This window comes from Octopus sinensis, linkage group LG2 (genome assembly GCF_006345805.1).
Source record: "Octopus sinensis linkage group LG2, ASM634580v1, whole genome shotgun sequence".
NCBI classification, from domain to species: domain Eukaryota; kingdom Metazoa; phylum Mollusca; class Cephalopoda; order Octopoda; family Octopodidae; genus Octopus; species Octopus sinensis.
Genome location: NC_042998.1, coordinates 84,174,606 through 84,193,447, shown reverse-complemented (window position 1 = coordinate 84,193,447; position 18,842 = coordinate 84,174,606). Strand labels below are relative to the sequence as shown.

The 18,842-nt window shown below is 39.1% G+C and overlaps 1 protein-coding gene across 1 annotated transcript; it reads left to right on the top strand.

Annotated features, from left to right (window-relative positions):
• Positions 1 to 5,358: 5,358 nt before the first annotated feature.
• Positions 5,359 to 17,076, top strand: LOC115232441 (transmembrane protein 161B). The gene is made up of 2 exons (XM_029802318.2): positions 5,359 to 5,513; positions 15,468 to 17,076. The coding sequence occupies exon 2, from the start codon at positions 15,515 to 15,517 to the stop codon at positions 16,970 to 16,972; it is 1,458 nt and encodes a 485-aa protein (XP_029658178.1). The 5' UTR covers positions 5,359 to 5,513; positions 15,468 to 15,514; the 3' UTR covers positions 16,973 to 17,076.
• The last annotated feature ends 1,766 nt before the right edge of the window (positions 17,077 to 18,842 follow it).

The following is an 18,842-nucleotide window of genomic DNA, read 5'->3' as shown; positions in this document are numbered from 1 at the left end:
CATTGAGATTAGATTTTAACAAGTCGATATTTCATGGATTACCAGCTCCGATCCCGCGAGAAAAGGAAAAGGTGGAGATTCCCCCTCCACCTGATAATTCTGTGTCGGTGGTGAGACGGGATTTTGACAAATCTATTTCCCAAGACCGTCCACCTCCGACCCTGGATAAAAAAAAGTGGAGGGTCCCCCTCCACCGGACAATCCTAATTAAACAGGTAAGTGATGGCTATTCACATTGGTTGTTTAAATGTTCATGGCCTGTTGTCAAGCTGGAAGCAAGGACGCTTTCTGAATGACATCAGGTCGAGAAATTTGGATGTAATTGTTGCAACGGAAACCCGGGTGAAGGGGCCAAGAGATCTGCTCCCCCTCCTGAACGGCTACGAGAAATACGTTTCTCCGAGTCGGGCGGGAGGTGGGGGTGGGGTGTTGGTCCTACTAAAAAGAAACCGGGTAGCCGAGAAAAAGTTGGTTTTTTCTGACCCAGAAGGCAGGCTGGTCGTTCTCGACTTGACATTCAGTTATGGCAAGACAATCAGGCTGGTCGCTATTTATGCACCAAACATTATTGGCCCGCAAACTGAATATTTTCGTGGCCTAGGAAAGTTCCTAGCCACGTCGCATTCACTAGTAGTGTTAGGAGACTCTAATACAATATGTGCAGCACACACAGATTGTGTTGGCTCAAACTCGAACATGAACAGAAAATGTAACACAGGCTTTCGGGATCTGCTAAGTCAATTTCAGCTAGCAGATCCATATAGGTTGGAGCACCCGAACACTCCACAGTGGACGTGGTCAAATAGTGACGGGTCTACCAGAACATATCTAGATAGGATTTTAATTAGAGAAAAAGATAAGTCCATAGTTGAGTGTCCACAGTTTTTTCTAGTCAGCTACAGTGACCACAAGATGGTTACCTGTAAACTGACGGTAGATAAGTTGCATAGACAGGGATCTGGCTACTGGAAACTCAATACGTCCCTTTTGGCGATTGAGGAGTACAGAAAGCGGATCAAGATGTTAATACAGAGGGCATTAACAGGTACCATCATTAATAACAAATGAGCCTAAAAAGAGCTATCAAATATGAGTCTATTAGGTTTAGCATAAGTTTAGCTAAGAAGGGACGTAAAATAGGAGATGGTCTAGTTAAGGAACTAGAAGAAGCCTGGAGGACTGGTAATACAGACCAAGCGAGGGTGAAAAGACTGGAGTTAAACCAGCATCTTGAAGCCCACCACATGGGAAGTATTACCAGAGCTAAGTTACGTGCAATGGGAAGTGAAGGAATCAAAGCCGCTGGATGGGCCCGAGTGGTGGAAGCTCGGCAAGGAAATAGTTCCTCTATTCGGTCTTTGACGAATCAAAATGGTGTCTTGATAAACGCCCGAGAAAATGGTGAGGTCTGTCGGGAGTACTTCGCCCAGCTGTTCGGGGGTGACGGCGGTCCTGGTGGTGGGAGAGCCCTCGAGGACTTTCTTACCGGGCTGCCGTGCCTCTCGGGTCGGATGCGGAGTCTTGCGAAGGGCCAATCACACTTGAGGAGGTGATGGAGGCTTTGGCCGATTGTAAAGCGGGTAAGTCACCGGGACTTGATGGTCTTCCGTACGAGCTGTATAAATGTATGCCAGACTTGTTCGGGCAACTACTGACTGACGTGTACGCGAACTGGAAACAGAATGGGTTTATCCCCAGATCTGTGCGCCGGGGAGTAGTGACGTTGGTCAGAAAGGACCCGGACAAGGGGGACGTTCTAGAGAATTTCAGGCCCATCACTCTGTTAAACGCAGAAGTGAAGATTTTGGCCAAGGTTCTAGCAAAAAGGTTGGCGCGTGTCGCGAATGGTATAGTCGGGGAGGCACAGACATGTGCCAGCCCAGGCAGAACCATTCAGGATACCCTCCATCTTATTCGCTATACCATAGAGAGGTTTGGTAATAAATCTGGCAAAGGTGGGGCATTGGTGCATTTGGACCAGTCTAAAGCTTTTGATAGGGTTGACCATCGATACCTAGCGACTGTACTTGCACGGTTTGGCCTGGGCCTTGGCTTCCTCAGGTGGTTTATCGCTTTGTACCACAACATTGACTCGATAGTTCGGGTGAACGGTTTCCTTTCGAAGCCGTTCTGCATCAGACGCTCGGTTCGTCAAGGATGTCCGCTTTCACCACTTTTGTATGTGATGGCTCTCGAGCCATTACTGCAAAGGTTGAGTGGCATCCCGAGAGAACCAGGACTAGAGGAGTTTGTTACGGCTTTCGCGGATGATATCACTATCAGTGTAACCACAGTGGTACGCCTACGTGAAGTAGGTAAGACTATTGAGGCTTACGAGGAGGTAGCAGGAGCAAAGATTAACCGGGAAAAGTCGGTCGGCTTGCAGCTCGGCACCTGGGTTGGCAAGTCGATGCCTTCAGACAGTGCTGTTAGGCGCTGGACGGAGGGACCGGTTAAGTTTCTGGGAGTCTGGTTTGGACCAGGGCTCCAGATAGAGAAGAACTGGACGGAGGTATTGAGCAGGGTGGCTGCAGTAGTCAAGACTTGGTCTTGGCGGTGGCTATCCCTGAAAGGGAGGGCGGAAGTGGCCAATGTGTTTATCGCATCGGTCATTACCTACCGCCTGACTGTCGTGCCCTGTCCGGATTCGTGGTTGATCAGGTTGGAGAGACAGCTCTTTCGCTTTTTGTGGAAGGGCAGGTCGCCACTTGTGAAACGCTCTGTCTGCTGTCAAAAGCCTTTAAATGGAGGTTTAGGGATGCCTTGGTTAATGATGCGCAGACATGCGTTGAGGTTGAGGCACCTCTGGATTCTCCTGGATAGTGAACGGGTGTGGTCTCCGCTGGCCAGACAAATGTTCCCTGAGTTCAAGAGTTTTTGCGAACAGGAAGCCTGGTGTTCTCGTAGACCGAGGTCGAGTGAGTGGCATAAAGAGTGCCGTAAGGCCCTCTTGCTGTTCCGGCGCTCGGGCAACGCCAGCGGTGGGGGTTCCACACGGATTTTATATAGTGGGTTGGTAGAGTCTGAATGCGACGATGGCCTGGGGTCGACTCTAGGTCTCGGATTTATTCAACTGGACAGCTTGTTTCATCGTACATTCGGGTTGAGAACGTTGGACAACTTCCAAAAGTCCTTAACCTGGCAATGCTACAGAGGTGCCTTGCCCGTTTGGGATAAGCTCGCAAGACATGGTAAACGTCAGTCGCCGACCTGTCCAAGATGCGGTGGGGACAGGGAAACCGTCCCTCACGCTATTGTTCAGTGTCCGGAGATAACTGAAATGTGGGCTTATACTGAACATCTGTTGTCCGGCGAAGGAAGAGTACGGCTGTCGACTGAGTCAATTATAAAAATTGACCCACCGGGAGTTCTAACGAACGAAGGTAAGAATTGTTTTCTCACGGTTGTAGCAATAGCAAAAGAGGCTGTATGGAATACTAGGATAAAAGGAATTAAGACAGGCAACTTTATCTCTGGTGACAATTTACGATCCTTTGTTTCTTTTCATTTGAAAAGGAAACTGTGGCTGGAGAAGAGGTGTCTGTCAGAGTGTACGTTCCAAAAGAGATGGAAGTATGTTGCATGAGTGTTGTGCGTGCAAGGAACCGTGTGAATAGACGAGGAAAAAAAAAAAAAAAGGAAAAATAAAAAGGTATCAGCGGTAGATCGGGGCTTGTGGGATCGGAGCGTAACTTGATCATCGCTTCATTTGTATTGTTTTTGTACTGTGTATTCCATTCGATTTTTATGTATTGTATTTTATTTTTGATGTCACATTTATGTAAAATCATATCGATTCACTGATCCCATCAGTTGTACTGTCCATATCTATGTTTGGCCCCCGGTGGGCAATAAAGAAATTCGTATTTCGTCTGCCGTTACGTTGTGTGTTCAAATTCCGCCGAGGTCGACTTTGCCGTTCATCCTTTCGTACTGGGGTCGATGTAATCGAATTAATACCCATGTCTGTCCCATCTGTGTTTAGCCCCTTGTGGGTAATAAAGAAATAGGCATTTCGCTCGGCTCTTTACGTTCTGAGTTCAAATAACGCAGAAGTCAACTTTACCTTTCATCCTACTGGGATCGAGAAGCTAAAGTACCAGTCAAATATTGGAGTCGCTGGTATCACTTACCTCCTCCCCTAAACTAGAAAGCTTTATTTGGAACGAGTGTTTGGAGAACATCTGAAGAAAATATTTACTTATGAGAGTTGTCTTTCCTTATTTATTTCCAAATCAAAAATAGTGTTCTGCGATGAGCAAATGGATCTCCGTCGGTTTCGACGATAAGTTTTCAGCTGATAGCCCAACTGGACTATATGCTCGCTGCTTATTGAACAATCGTGCAAGTGGCAGATTATCCCACAGACGTGTGTTCTTTTAGAGCAAGCTTCTCACAGAATCCGAATGATATTGTTTGGCAAGGCAAGGCGGCAAACTGGTAGAAACGTTAGCACATCGGGCGAAATGCTTAGCCGTATTTCATCTGTCTTCACGTTCTGAGTTCAAATTCCGCCGAGGTCAACTTTGCCTTTCATTCTTTCGGGGTCAATAAATTAAGTACCAGTTGCGTACTGGAGTAGATCTAATCGACCGCCCTCCTCCTCCCCCCAAAACTTCGGGCCTTGCACCTAGAATAGAAAAGGATATTGATTGGCAACTTTTGAATTGCAGTCTTCGTCTCTCCAAATTACACTTACAAAACTTGGACCGATCCAAAACCACAGTAAATGACTCTTGGATAAGATGCTGCATAATGGGATCGAATACGGGACCTTGTGATTGCGAAGCGAACTTCTTAACCATTCTTTCTAAGTACAATTAAAAAAATTAAGCGTAAAATAAAGAAAATAAAGTACAAAGATTGGAAGAAATTAAGGAAACAACAACAAAACATACATATGGCGATCTTTCGATAAGATCGCCAAACAGGCGATATTTATAGTAAACAATATATCTATATGTTTAAAATATATTTATAATGAATAAAAATGGTTTCAAATTTTGGTACAAGGCTAGCAATTTCGGAGGAGGTGGGTGAGTCGAGATCATCGACCCCAGTGTCCAACCGGTACTGATTTCATCGACTAAAAAGGTCGGAATTTGAACTCAGAACGTAAAGACGGACGAAATGCCATTCAGTATTTTGCCCGGCTTGCTGATGATTCTTGCAATAATAGCAAAAAAAAAATGATATTCGTTTGTATTTGGTAAATTCAGGGGATAATACTTGATTATCTACGATCAAAATATACATCTCTACAATAATAACAGCTGCCTCAAGTGTGGAAGAGACGAAAGGATCTGTAGTTAGCAAAACCTAAATCCTTGTTTAGAACTGAAAATCGGAAGCGGAAATCACAATGTGTATAGCGGTGTCTCTGAAACTGAGAAACAACGAATCACAAGAGCTTTTACAGACAACCTTGTCGAATCGTATTAACCTTCAGTGAGGGTCGGTCTTCAACGTTAACTCCAAACCGGCCATGTGCGCTGAGGAATCGCATTGCACAGGTAACCTCACTTCTTCTCTATTGGTTTCTCTATATCTTATGATTTGCTCCTCGTAAGCAGAAATTAAAAATAGAAAATTTTCTTTCGTGGAATCGTTTGAAGATAGAAGATAATAATAGTGTTGCTTTTAAACAGTGTTTTAATTGTTTTATCAAACGTATTGTCGCTTAACATTTGTGTGCAAATTACAAATTTTTACGCTAATTGAATTAATAGTAAGAATTACTAATATAGAAACACTGTGTCAAGTTCACAGGGCCGAAATAAATGGAGAATCTGTGATGTTCATGCTTTTGAAAAGGCTCGAGCAGGATTTTAAACCGAATAGTTCTTTTTCTCCGATGCCGAAAATTTTACTTTGCACTAAAAAATTCCACTAATTGTAGCTAGTCTACGAGATGGTCACATTCCGCTGATATTACACTGTCAAATAAATTGCAGTGATTCTAATTTTAGTAATTTCACATGGTAATTATGTAAATCTATAGAGTTAGAAAAATTTTGATTGAAAAAGCGCATGTTAAGAGTCATTGAGACGAAATAAATATTTAGCTTAAAGAAAATATGATTCGAATATCATCTTTTTTCGAATCAAAAAGTAAAGTGAATATTTTGTTTTCATTTTTATAAATCAATCACCAGTTTCGAACACTGAGATAATCAGATTTTTAGCTACTGTGAAAATGTTAAAGATTTTTTTTGCCATATTTTCAGTCACGGCATCTCCGTCATCTTAATCTGTAGTGCCCTTTATTCTATTTAAGAATATTTAGATGTTTACTTTCATTTGATTAATATTTTGAACCTTTTACAAAATTAATGTTTTAATTATAACAGTTTTGCATTTGTAGTCAAACATAGGCTTACTTGATGTCACATTAAGGTACCCTCTCATCCCAGGTGAAAAACGCAAAATTTGTACTAAACCTGTGCCAATTTTAGGGCCAAATGTAGGCATTGTTCGACTAAAACGTCTCAGTTACATAGTTTATTTATAGTTGCTACTTATTTTTGTAGCACTCTTTATTTGCAATATTGATTTCTCACGTCGCACAGGGCTTCCTAGTATTTTCTTTTAAAGAGAAAAGGAGATTATACTTCAAGCATTGTTTTTTCCCAAACTGAACTGGATCCAGTTAAAACTCGAAACCTAGTCGCATGCTTAGTTATTTTATATTTGGTTTATTTCTCTTTCTCTGTGGAAAAATTTCAATTAGTTGAAGGATTTTTTGCTTACATAATTATTCAGTACCCAACTCCTTAACTTATTTGTACACATTGGAATTTTTCCCCCTTAAAATTTATCTTCGATCCTTATAAATTTTTAAAATCAAATATACAATCTGTTAATTCTAATGTATTCCTTTCTGTACAAAAATCTCAAGTTGTTCCTTCGAAATACCATAGATCTTTGAGGTCTATCGATTATGACAAGACAACCTTTAGTTTCAATTATTGTATTTATGACTTGTACTTACAAGGACATAGGTGTCGCTAATTGTGTCCAAATCTTGTATTCCATCGCACGACTGTTATTCACGGTCCCTGACTTATTTTCTATTTATCACTAGATTTGACATGCAACTTTCATCAAATTTACAAATATATAATCGTTTTGCATAATATTAATTAAACTGATTTAATTACCGTTTTGTCGTCTGCTAGAATTTTTTTTTAGACTTTCGGGGATTCTGCACACATACTGTAAATAAAATTTAATGGGCCAGTGAGGGAATCTGGTTTCTAAGACTATTTAAAATGACTTAATTACCATTTTATAGTATATTTTATAAACAATAAACACCATACTTTAGAATTTTTAAAAACATTCAGAGATTCCAGTATGTCGTCTATGTGGTTCGTATCCGTTTTGTCAATATATATATATATATATTTATGAAATGTCTGTGGTTATGTCCGTTTTTTTCCTTAGTATTGTACTACACTAGTATAATTACATTGTCCTGGTTCTTGTAAAAGATTATTTATTACTTTTCACAAATGATTATGAAGCAAATTTCTTTGCAAAATTCCAACGACTGGTTTAGAATATATATATTTTTGGCTTTCTACAAAATGGGATTAATTGATCTTCCTCACAAGGCCATAGTTTGCAGACAGGCAATAAAAAAAATCGTTTCTTGATAGTTCTTTTGAATGTATTACAATAAGAAAAACTATGGGTTATAGGAATATTTCATAATTATTATGACCAAATATACTTTAAGTATATCTGGTATTGCTCTGTAGAGCTTTGTTGTCTGTGAGAGGACTATCTTTAAGAATAATAATACAACAAACATCTAATAATTAAGATAGGTTTACATGCAAAACAACTTGGTCTGGAGAGTTTTTTGAAATTACTTAGATTTATGCAAAATAACTGTATAAAGTGTCTCCTTTGTTTTCGTAGCAAATAGTGACATGTTAATCGTAAATGAGCATCCCTGTCGTACAAGTGGTGCTGTTTGTTACTAGTCTTCCAGGAGAATATGGGTGGGTGGGTAGAGGAAATATTACCCTGCTTGTGAGGGTTAGCAACAGGGATGGCATCTAGCTGTAGAAAATGTCTCATCTAATTCTCAGCATCCTATGCAAGCATGGAGAAGTGATCACTAAAGTAATGACGATAATGATAGACAGAAATTTTATGTGTTGTATTCAAGTTTGTGTCTTGGAAAAGCTCAGTCTATTTTCATTAATGTATTTGCAGTAGGAATTGTACCCACCAAAACAATATAACCCTTTAGCATTTACACCTACTGTATCTGACCTAAATATTCTTCCTGTTTTATGTTCAAGCTGGCCAAATCTGACCTCTCATACCTACCCTACAGTGTCATTCTAAAAGTAAACAATCACATCATCAAAATCTCAAAGCTATGAGATAATGTATGAATAATCCTGAACTATGTGAATAAACAAACATTCACCTTTCGAGTGTCGGGCCCAAGCCAATTAAATTCACAGTTGTGGCAGATACCGGTATCATGCAAATGGCACCTGTGCTGGTGGTACATAAAAGCACCCATTACACTCCTGGAGTGGTTTGCATTAGGAAGGGCATCCAGCCATAGAAAATAAGGCAAATCAGATTGGAGTCTGGTGCAGCCTTCCAGCTTGCCACCCTGGTCAAACTGTCCAACCCATGCCAGCATGGACAATGGCCGATAACTGATAATATATTTGACAGAGGAATCTGAATGCTAAAGGACCAAAATGTTTTTGATTAGACTCAAGATTTTGTAAGAGACTGAGTAATTGTTTGAATTGAAATCAATATATCTTTTTTTTAATCAACTCCAGCAACATCATCACCATCATCGCTTAACATTTGTTTTCTATGCTGACATGGTTTGGACAGTTTGACTGAGGTCTGGAGAGCCAGTGGCTGCACCAGGCTCCAACCTGGTCTGGCAGAGTCTCTACAGTTGGATGCCCTTCCTAATGCCAACCACTCTGAGAATGTAGTGGGATCTTTTTATGTGCCACCAGCGCAGAAGCCCGTCAGGCAAGCCTTGCATTGATCACGTTTGGATGGTGTTCTTTTACATGCCACCGACACGGGGGCCAGTCAGTGGACACTGGCATCGGCCACGATCGGACGGTGCTTTTTATGTGCTACTGGCACGGGAGCCAGTGATGGGGTACTAGCCACAGCTACGATATTGGTTTTACTTGACTCAACAGGTCTTCTCAAGCATATCATATCGCATGATGCAACATAAAAAAAAAACCCAATTTTGATATTATTGTAACTCAGATAATATGGCAAGCTGGCAGAATCATTAGCATGGCAGGCAAAATAATTAGCAACATTTTTGTCCATCTCTACATTCTGGATTCAAATGCTACTGAGTCAACTTTGCCTTTCATCCTTTCAGGGGTCAATAAAGTAAGTGCCAGTTGAGTACTGGTGTCGATGTAATTGACTCCCTCCCTTACTCGAAATTGCTGACCTTGTGCCAAAATTTGAGATTGATGTTTTTGAAACTCAGAACATATTGGTATGGACCTCATACTGTCCATGTCTACCTTTCTAGTATAGACATCATCACCATCATTGTTTTGATTTGTTGCACTGGTCAGATGGTGGTAATCATTGAGGCAGGTTTTTGACAGCTGGATGCCCTTCCTGTTTGCTGATATTCATTTGTTTCCAACCAAAAGTAATAGTTCTCCATGGCCAGACATGTTTCCCTAATATATTAGAAATGAACAACACTGCTTGTATGATGGTGATGCTTGTTTACATCTGCTGTGATGTTAAGTCAAGGAGACATAAAATCTTTTGCTTCCCAACTGCATAGTTTTGGGTTCAGTCCTACTATGCAACACCTTAGACAAATGTCTTCTATAGCCTTGGGCTGACCAAAGCCTTGAGAGTGGATTTGGTAGACGGAAAGTGGAAGAAGCCAGTCATAAAGGGTGCGGCAGAAAGTTTTCCCCAATTTCAAAGATTAATGAAAAAACAAACACATGAAGATTCAAGAAAAAAATGATGCTCTCCACTCCAGGCCATGGTGGGTACTGCCTAAAATAGAAAAAAAAATAGCATTTAATGAACTTCATAGAAATACAAAGTTTTTACATGCATCTTCATGTTTTTGTTTTTCATTAACCTTTGAAATCGGGGCAACCCTTCTACAGCACCCTGTGTGTGTATGTGTATCAATGTTTGTCCCCCATCATCTCTTAACTGGTGTTGGTGTATTTATGTGCCTATAACTTAACAGTTCAACAAAAGACATCAATAGAAAGTACTGGATCGATTTTTTTTTTTTCTCAGCCAAAGTTCTCTAAGGCAGCACCCCAGCAGTCTAATGACAAACAAATAAAAGATAATCTTTTCGACTCTAGGCACAAGGCCTGAAATATTTGGGGAAGGGGCCAGTAGATTAGATTGACCTCATTATCCAACTGGTACTTTAATTTATCGACCCTAAAAGGATGAAAGGCAAAGTCGACCTCGTCAGATTTTGAACTCAGAACGTAAAGACAGACGAAATACCACTAAGCATTTCGCCTGGCGTGCTAACGTTTCTGCCAGCTAGGTTTCTTTCAGTTTCTGTCTACTGAATCCACTCCCTAAGTTTTGATTGGCTTGGGGCTATATTGGAGGATACTATCCTAGGAACCATTCTAATATGAAAAAATAAGGAAATATTTAATGATAGGAAATATATTCTTTTGTACTCTAGGCACAAGGCCCGAAAATTTTGGGGAGAGGGCCAGTAGATTAGATCAACCCCAGTATGCAACTGGTACTTAATTTATCGACCCTGAAAGGATGAAAGGCAAAGTCAACTTCGTTGGAATTTGAACTCAGTATGTAAAGACAGACGAAACACTGCTAAGCATTTCGCCCAGTGTGCTAACATTTCTGCCAGCTTGCCCCCTTATGATAGGAAATATATTGGTTTTATATTGCTTCTCTGAATTTTAGTTTAGGGTTAGTGAAACTTGCTTTTTGTAGATTATCAATTTTGAGTCTCTGAATCTGTCTGCCATTAAGGCAGACTGATGATCAGTTTTGTTCTAGGACATTCTAGATGTGGCCATGTTATATTTTTTGGACTATATCCAGGACCATATTTGTTAATGTGTTCTTCAATTTGTAACAGTAAATCTTGATTTGAGGGGAATTTAACTGCTATTTCTTGCACCCTGAGTAATTACATAATCTCACTAGTTGACTTGAGGCAGTGATACAATATTGAGGAGAAGGATTTTTTTTTTGTGTTCCATTTCAATTTTGTTTTGTGAAAAGCACCATTCAAGCGTGATCGTTGCCAGCTTGCCTTACCGGCACATGTGCTGGTGGCACGTGAAAAACATCATTCAAGTGTGGTTGTTGCCAGTGGTTTCAGGTTCAGTCCCACTGTATGGAACCTTAGGCAAGTGTCTTCTATAGCCTCAGGCTGACCAAAGCCTGAAAGAAGCCCGTCATTTATATATATGCGTGTGTGTCCCACCATCGCTTGACAACTGATGTGTTTACATCCCTGTAACTTAGCAGCTTGGCAAAAGAGACTGAAAGAATAAGTACTAAGCTTACAAAGAATAAGTCTTGGGGTCAATTTGTTCAAGTAAAGGCAGTGCTCCAGCATGGCTGCAGTCAAATGACTGAAACAAGTAAAAGACTAAAAGAATGTGTGTGTATGTGTTTGTGTATGCACACACGCGTAAGCGGATTCTACAGTTTCTGGCTACCAAATTCTTTTGGACACTGATCTACTTTTGAAAAGAATCTATTGTTCAATTTAACAATTGTATCTCTTGTACAGAATTACGTAAGTAAACATAGCAACTGCAAGTAGTTTTCTGGGTGACATGTTAACTCACCATTTACTTAAATATAGATGTGTTGAAATAGTATGTAGAATAGAGTGAGCCATTCTAAGTAAAGGATAGCTTGATAACAGACAGGAATGCAGCAAAGTTAATACAATTATATCCAGCCTTTGTCAGAATTTGTTTTGCAACTGCAATAGTTGACGAAGTCGAGTAAGTGATATTGTTTCAAACATAGGTATAACACTAGAAATCTTGAGTTAGAGGTTGGTAGATTAATGTGACCTCAGTATTTGATTGGTTCTTTATGCTATTGATCTTAGGTACAAAGCTTGAAATTTGGGTGAGATAGGTTAAATGAGTAATGACCTCATTACTTGACTGTACTTTATGCTATCGACCCAGGAGATGAAAGGCAAAGTTGATTTTGTGGGATTTGAACTCGGAATTTGATATAAGTGCAAGCTCAGAAATATCAATAGAGAATTTAGTTGATGAAATTGACCCCAGTACTTGACTGGGGTCAGTTTAATAGGAAAAGCATAATTGATGTCTGTAGGATTTGAATTTGGAACATAAGGTGCTGGAAAAAATATTCCAAAGCATTTTATCCAATGCTCTAATGATTCTATCAAATTATCGCCCAGATTGAGTAACTAAAATAGATGTTTATTCAGTAATAATAGAATTCAGTTACTTATTAGTTGAAGTAAGAAGTGTATATAGATGGTATGATAAAGCTTACAGGTCAAAGAAGATATCATCTTTAAACATCCCTGTTCCATGCTGGCGTAAGCTGGACGGTTTGACAAGAATCCGATGGGTCCATGGACTGCAAGCAGTGCTTCAGTGTCTGCTTTGGCATGGTTTCGAGGCTGATTGTTCTTCCTAATGGTAACCACTTGACAGCGTTAGTATTCATGCTACCAGCACTTTTGAGGTTACCATGCAGTTATCAAGACTACGAACCCTGAGGAAGTGGAAAAGGGGCTTTATGCTTGGTAATGAGGTATTGAAAAAAGAGGGGTTGGGTGGCGCAGAGAATGCTCTTGTAGTGGAACTACGCATTTAGGAGAGAGAAAATGATCAACAGGAACCGCAAAAAGATAAATAGTAGCGATCAGTCGTCCTCGTGGCTCCCCAAGATTCAAGGTGAGCAGAAGCGGTTGGCTGGAGGTTTTGCAAGCTTTAAGATTATGCACTAGTAATAATCTGTCATTGGACAGCTTTCATGTCTGGGAGCTACTTTCAAGCATTTTCGATTATATTGATTCTAGTGAAGGTAGACTTTTTTCAACAGATTTGTAAACTTTACATTTTCTACAAAACTCTCTTCCGTGTGTTTTCTTGAAAATATATATGAATCTTTGTGTGTGAATACATACGTATTGATATGTATTTAATTATATATATTTGAGAAATATAATTAGGTATGTGTTGTAAAAAAAAAAATCGGTTTGTGTTGCTCCCCGTCTTAACGTAAAGCAGTCTAAGGGAGATAATTCTTTCAACAGTATTTTAAGGAGAAATTGGCGTCGTCAGTTAGGTTACATTACCAATTAAACCACGTGAACTGGTTGTATTAAATTCCAGTTTTATTATTAATTAGTTGAGTAGTTAGTTCATGAATAGATTAATAAAATATATCACATAATTATAGATGTTATTTGATTCTGAAGGAAATTCCTGGAAAGAAAATGCTGTGCTTTGTCTTTCCAAGGTGAATCGCTACCAACAAATTAAAACCAATTTGTAAATAAATTAACATCGAAAATAATGTAATTACATATTCATTATAGTCATAGGTAGAAATGGTGGTAATAGAGCATTAAGTTTTCAATGTTATTTTAGTGAAAGATTTGTCATAAAATAAAATTTATTCATAATTTCCACTCGCTTTCCCCATTAGGTTTTCAGGCATCCTAATAAAATAGTTTGTTAGGATACCAGCTCATTTACATGAATTATTTTGAATGCTGAATTTATTTTAAGGTGTACCAGGTGCAAGCTATGGACATATAAGAGGTGCAGCAATATCAGAGGAAGGTTAACAGGGAAAATAGTCTTTGTGTGTGGCAGATGTACAGGTACAATAGACACAAGAAATGTACAGAAAATAGATTCCATCAAATGCTAGTGGGGATACATAGGCTGTGACTGCAGAGGACATGCGAAGGCTTGAAAGAAATGAAGCTAATATGCTTCACTGGATGTGCAGTGTCAGTTTGTATGTACAGGAGAGTGTAAGCATCTTGAAGGAAATATTAAGCATCTGATGAGGTGTGCAAGAGAGACAACTGAGCTGGTATGGTTATGCGATGCATATGTACAAGGACAGCTGTATAACTGCTGACTCCTAATTGTGGAGGAATCCTGTGGAAGAGGTAGACCCAGAAAGACATGGATTGAGATGGTGAAGCATGATCCTTGTATGTAGGGTCTCACGGAAGCGATGACAAATGACTGAGACATTTGGTAGTTTACTGTGCCTGAGAAGACTCGTCAGACCAGGTGAAATTATGGTCATGGATTGTGCCGGTGACACATAAAAAGGCACCCGTGATGGTGACATGTAAAAGGCACCCGTGAAGGTGACTTGTAAAAGGCACCCACTCCACTCCTGGAGTGGTTGGTATTAGGAAGTGCATTCAACCAAAGAAGCCAAGCCAAAATCAGACTGGAGTTTGGTACAGCTCTCTGGCTGATCAGTTTCACTCAAACTGTCTAATCCATACCAGAATAGAAAACAGACACTAAATGATGATGATGATGTTTTAATGAGTCTTAACTCATGTCTGGCCAAAATATCTCACTTGTTTTATGTTCAAACTGACCAGATTCAACTTCTCACGCCTATGCTAAAATGTCAGTCTAAAAAAATAAACATTCAGATCATCAAAATCTCAAAGCTACAAAACAATGTGAGATTAGTTCAAAGCAATGTGAATAAATAAGCTTTACATTTGACATTTGAGTAATCTGAATGATAAAGGCTTATGTCCCCAAAAGACTATCTTTCTCTACACTATTTCACTACATTGCTTTAGAATTAATGTAACTGTTTGGAACATCAGTATGTTGTATATATAAAAACTTTGAAAATCGTTTATTGAGTATCACCATCATCATCGTATTAATGTCCATATTTCTATGCTTGCATGGGTTGGATGGAATTTGTTGAAGCAAATTTTGTACAGCTAGATGCCCTTCTTGTCACCATCTCTCACCTGTTTCCAAGTAAGGTAATATTTCTCTAAGAAATGAAGGACACCACTTATATGAAGATGACACTTGCTTACAACTATCACATGATGTCAAGGCAAGGCAACAGTAACATTTACACACACACATTCACCCCCCCCCCTCACACAAACACACACACGTCAGTTTTCTTTCAGTTTCCATCTTCGAAATCCACTCACAAGGCTTTGGTCCACAAGGGGCTGTCATAGAAGACTACTTGCTCTAGGTACCATGTAGTGGGATTGAACCTAAAACCATGTTAGGAAGGCAAGGATTTGGCTTACCAATCACATGTATATTATTGTTTAATTTGTCAATGCAATATTATGATTATTCAACTGTTAAGAATTTGCCAAATACAATTATTGTATATTTTGTTAATTAAAGTATTTTCTTTTCATGTTTTTTATTTTGTAGATTTCCCATGATGTCATTGGCTGGTTAAGTTTTGGAAGTTTAGAAACATGGCTGTTCTTGGTTTGCAGATGATTTTTAGCTTAATAGCTTTTACATTTCTGTACAAACTGTCTCGCTATTACTCGTTTGGGAGGTGGATTCTGTCAAATCGTCTGGTACGTTACCTCCATCCTACAAATGAAGAACTAAAGACTGCTGCTGGAATACCCTCGAGTGGAGGTGGAGGAACAAAAGCAAGACATCGAAGGGATTATCGACGGAATAACAACCAAGAAGCAGTAAAAACGGAGTCTTTTACTGTACCTCGGAGTGTTTCTTTTACCTTAGAGACTGCCAAGGTTGAAGCCAAAGATCTTTTACCACTCCACTATTTTGGTGAATTTCAGTGGCTCATGGATTTTTCATTATGTGCTTTGATTGTCTACATTATAACAGAGATTTATTATTCTGTATTATCTCGATCAGAGCTAAATGTCAGCATCCTCTGGTGTTTGTTGGTTCTTGGGTTCTGTTTTAGAATCCTCCTTATGCAGACTTCTGTTTATTTTCAAACCGAAGATGGTGGTGAAAGAATTCTCTGCATCACTTTCTCATTTTTCTTTTTGGTGGCAGCAATGGGAGTGTTAATTGTCAGTGAAGATAACTTGGAATTTGGCTTGGAGAAAGGTTATAAAAATTTCTCAGAAAACGCTATGGTCTTCATGAAAGAACAAGGGGTAGGATCTGAGGGGCCGATAAGCCTTTTAACTTTCAAAATAATACTTGCTATTTTATGCGCCTTTATAGGAGCATTTGTCACTTTTCCTGGACTTCGTTTAGGTAAGATGCATGTTGATGCTCTAAACTATAGTCAAGGTCAGCCTATTTTACAGTCATTTCTCTACATCAGTTTTGTTTTTCCAATGTTTATTTTATTAATGTGGGTGAAGCCAGTGGCTCGAGATCTTTTATGTGGACTTCATTGGCGAACTCCTGCAAAAATTATGAGTGAATCAGCATTTGAAACAACTCGCCTAATAGTTATAGCTGTTTTTTTTCTGTTACGCTTTGGCCTTATGAGTACATATCTACAGTCCCATTTGAATCTAGCGTATGAACGTGTTGAAATTATGCGCAAGGAGAGTGGCCGTATCTCAAACATTGAAATCCAGAAGATGATTGCTCGGGTTTACTATTATCTTTGTTTTGTGGCTCTTCAGTACTTCACACCGATTCTACTTGTATTGTTCCTAACGTTTCTGTTGAAGACTTTGGGTGATTACTCTTGGGAGAGCATCTTAGGTGTAGAACATGTCATGAAACCAACGACACTACTTTCGCAATTGAATAACACTCATGCAGATCCTGTGGCCCAGGTGACAACAGCTATAGCAAACATTCGTGGTATCTTTACTTCCATTTGGTATCGTGGATTACTGTCATTTTTGAATTGGTGGATTATAGCTGCTTGGTTTACCACATCAGTGTTTGGTACTCTTTACTACACAAAGTCTAATGTTGGATGAAAATTTCATTACACATCATTGAGAAAGTAAAAAAAGAAACTAAAAAAAAAAGTCATGAATGTTTGTGTGTGTGTTGGTGTTTCAAGATTGATCAGCTCAAGAACTATATTTAAACAATTTTAAAAATTCAATGCAAGTTATAATTTCATGTTTTTAATTGTTTTTTTTTCTCTCTCTCGGCCATATGTACATAATGAAAAATGTTCATATATATTGTATTTAAAAACTAACATTTTTTGGTGAAAATCTTATTAAACAATTTTTTTCTTAATGGTCTTTTACTTTCATTTCTTTCTTTTCTCTTATAAGCACATTTCATTATGTTTTTAGATCTAGCTAGTTATGTCTGATTTGAATCTAGCCCATTAGCGTGTTGAAATTTTAGCAAAAGCTGGTTACATCTTGAACACTGAAATCTAAAAAGCAATTGCTTTTTAATACTACATTTGTTTTGTGTCTGTCTGCTTCAACATCGTTTAGGCCAAATGTGGTGCTGATCTCTGAAGCATCCAAGCTGGTGGTTCTGTTAGAAGTTTCCATTTCATGAGAGAACTTTATCGAAGAGGTGAGAGGAAGAGATCAGTGTATGCTGATCTGGTGGAGTTATGTTGAAGCAAAAGATGGCAAGCAAGATGTGGATCCATTGAGGTGGGATGTGAGGGGTTCACAGATGATCCCTTTCAGTAGAACTTGCAGCATGCTGAGCATCATAGGGACCAATAAGTGAAAGGGAGTCAGGTTAACTGTGGTGACAGAAGATGACAGGCGACTGAATCAAACGTGAACCCTGGATGGAGTAGTGCCTATTGGACACAAACTGGGACTTGACCAATACTGGCTAGGTGTATAATTGCTGAATGACTCCAAATATCCAATGACCTCAGGTAGCATCACACATGCAGTGTCCTGGTCCATAAGATATATGAAAAAACTGTCCTTCATGTTTCTCTTGAAAACATTGGGTAATTGAACTCAACATAGGGTAGATATTGTTTGCTTTCTATACTGGCATGGGCTGATCCCTTATTTGGAATTATTGCTCTTTTGACAGCCTGTAGGTCTAGGTGTTGAGTGGATGCTCCAATTTTGGCAAGGTTTCTACAATTGGATGCCCTTCCTGACACCAACCACTTATAATAATAATAATAATAATAATAATTGTGTACAGTGCTCAGGTGCACTACAACTCATCTAAAGTGTATATATAATCAGGTGTAGTTTTGGCGGATTTCGGAAAGCATGAGGGCCTTAAAAGATGCAGTGTCATGGCAGTCAACAACTGACGCAGGCAGTTTATTCCATGCTTCAGCAACTCTGAGCGTGAAAAAATGTTTCCGAAAGTCATGGGAGCTGTATTGTTTTCTGACTTTGTAGGCATGTCCACGTGTGTTAGACACATGGAGATCAAAAAGGTGTTCAGTGTTGTTGTTGGTGAGGTGGTTGATAACTTTGTGGGTGTTTACCAAGTCCGTCGCCAAACGCCGGTACAGAATATACTGGGTATATTGTATTTGGTCATGTTATCTCTTTTTTAAATATTAAAATATTTAATAACTTGTTTGACTTCTTGACATGGAAAAAATTCTAAAACATTTTGAATTGCTATTTGGATGGCAGATTTTAATATATTGACGTTGCTTTCAATTCTTACTCCAAATCACTTAAGATCTGAAGCAGTAGAATCACATACACACACACACACACACACACACATATATATATGTGTGTATGTATATAATAATTTTAATATCCGTTTTCTATGCTGGCATAGATTGAACAAATATATATTATAGAAATATGTCTACTTTCGGATGGATTTTTCTATTAATTATATGCTTGCGCAAATTACTGCAGGACATCTATCTAGCAA

What these genes read in the sequence shown, in the direction of transcription:
- LOC115232441 (XM_029802318.2), top strand. Translation starts at nt 15,515, where the DNA reads ATGGCTGTTCTTGGTTTGCAGATGATTTTTAGCTTAATAGCTTTTACA.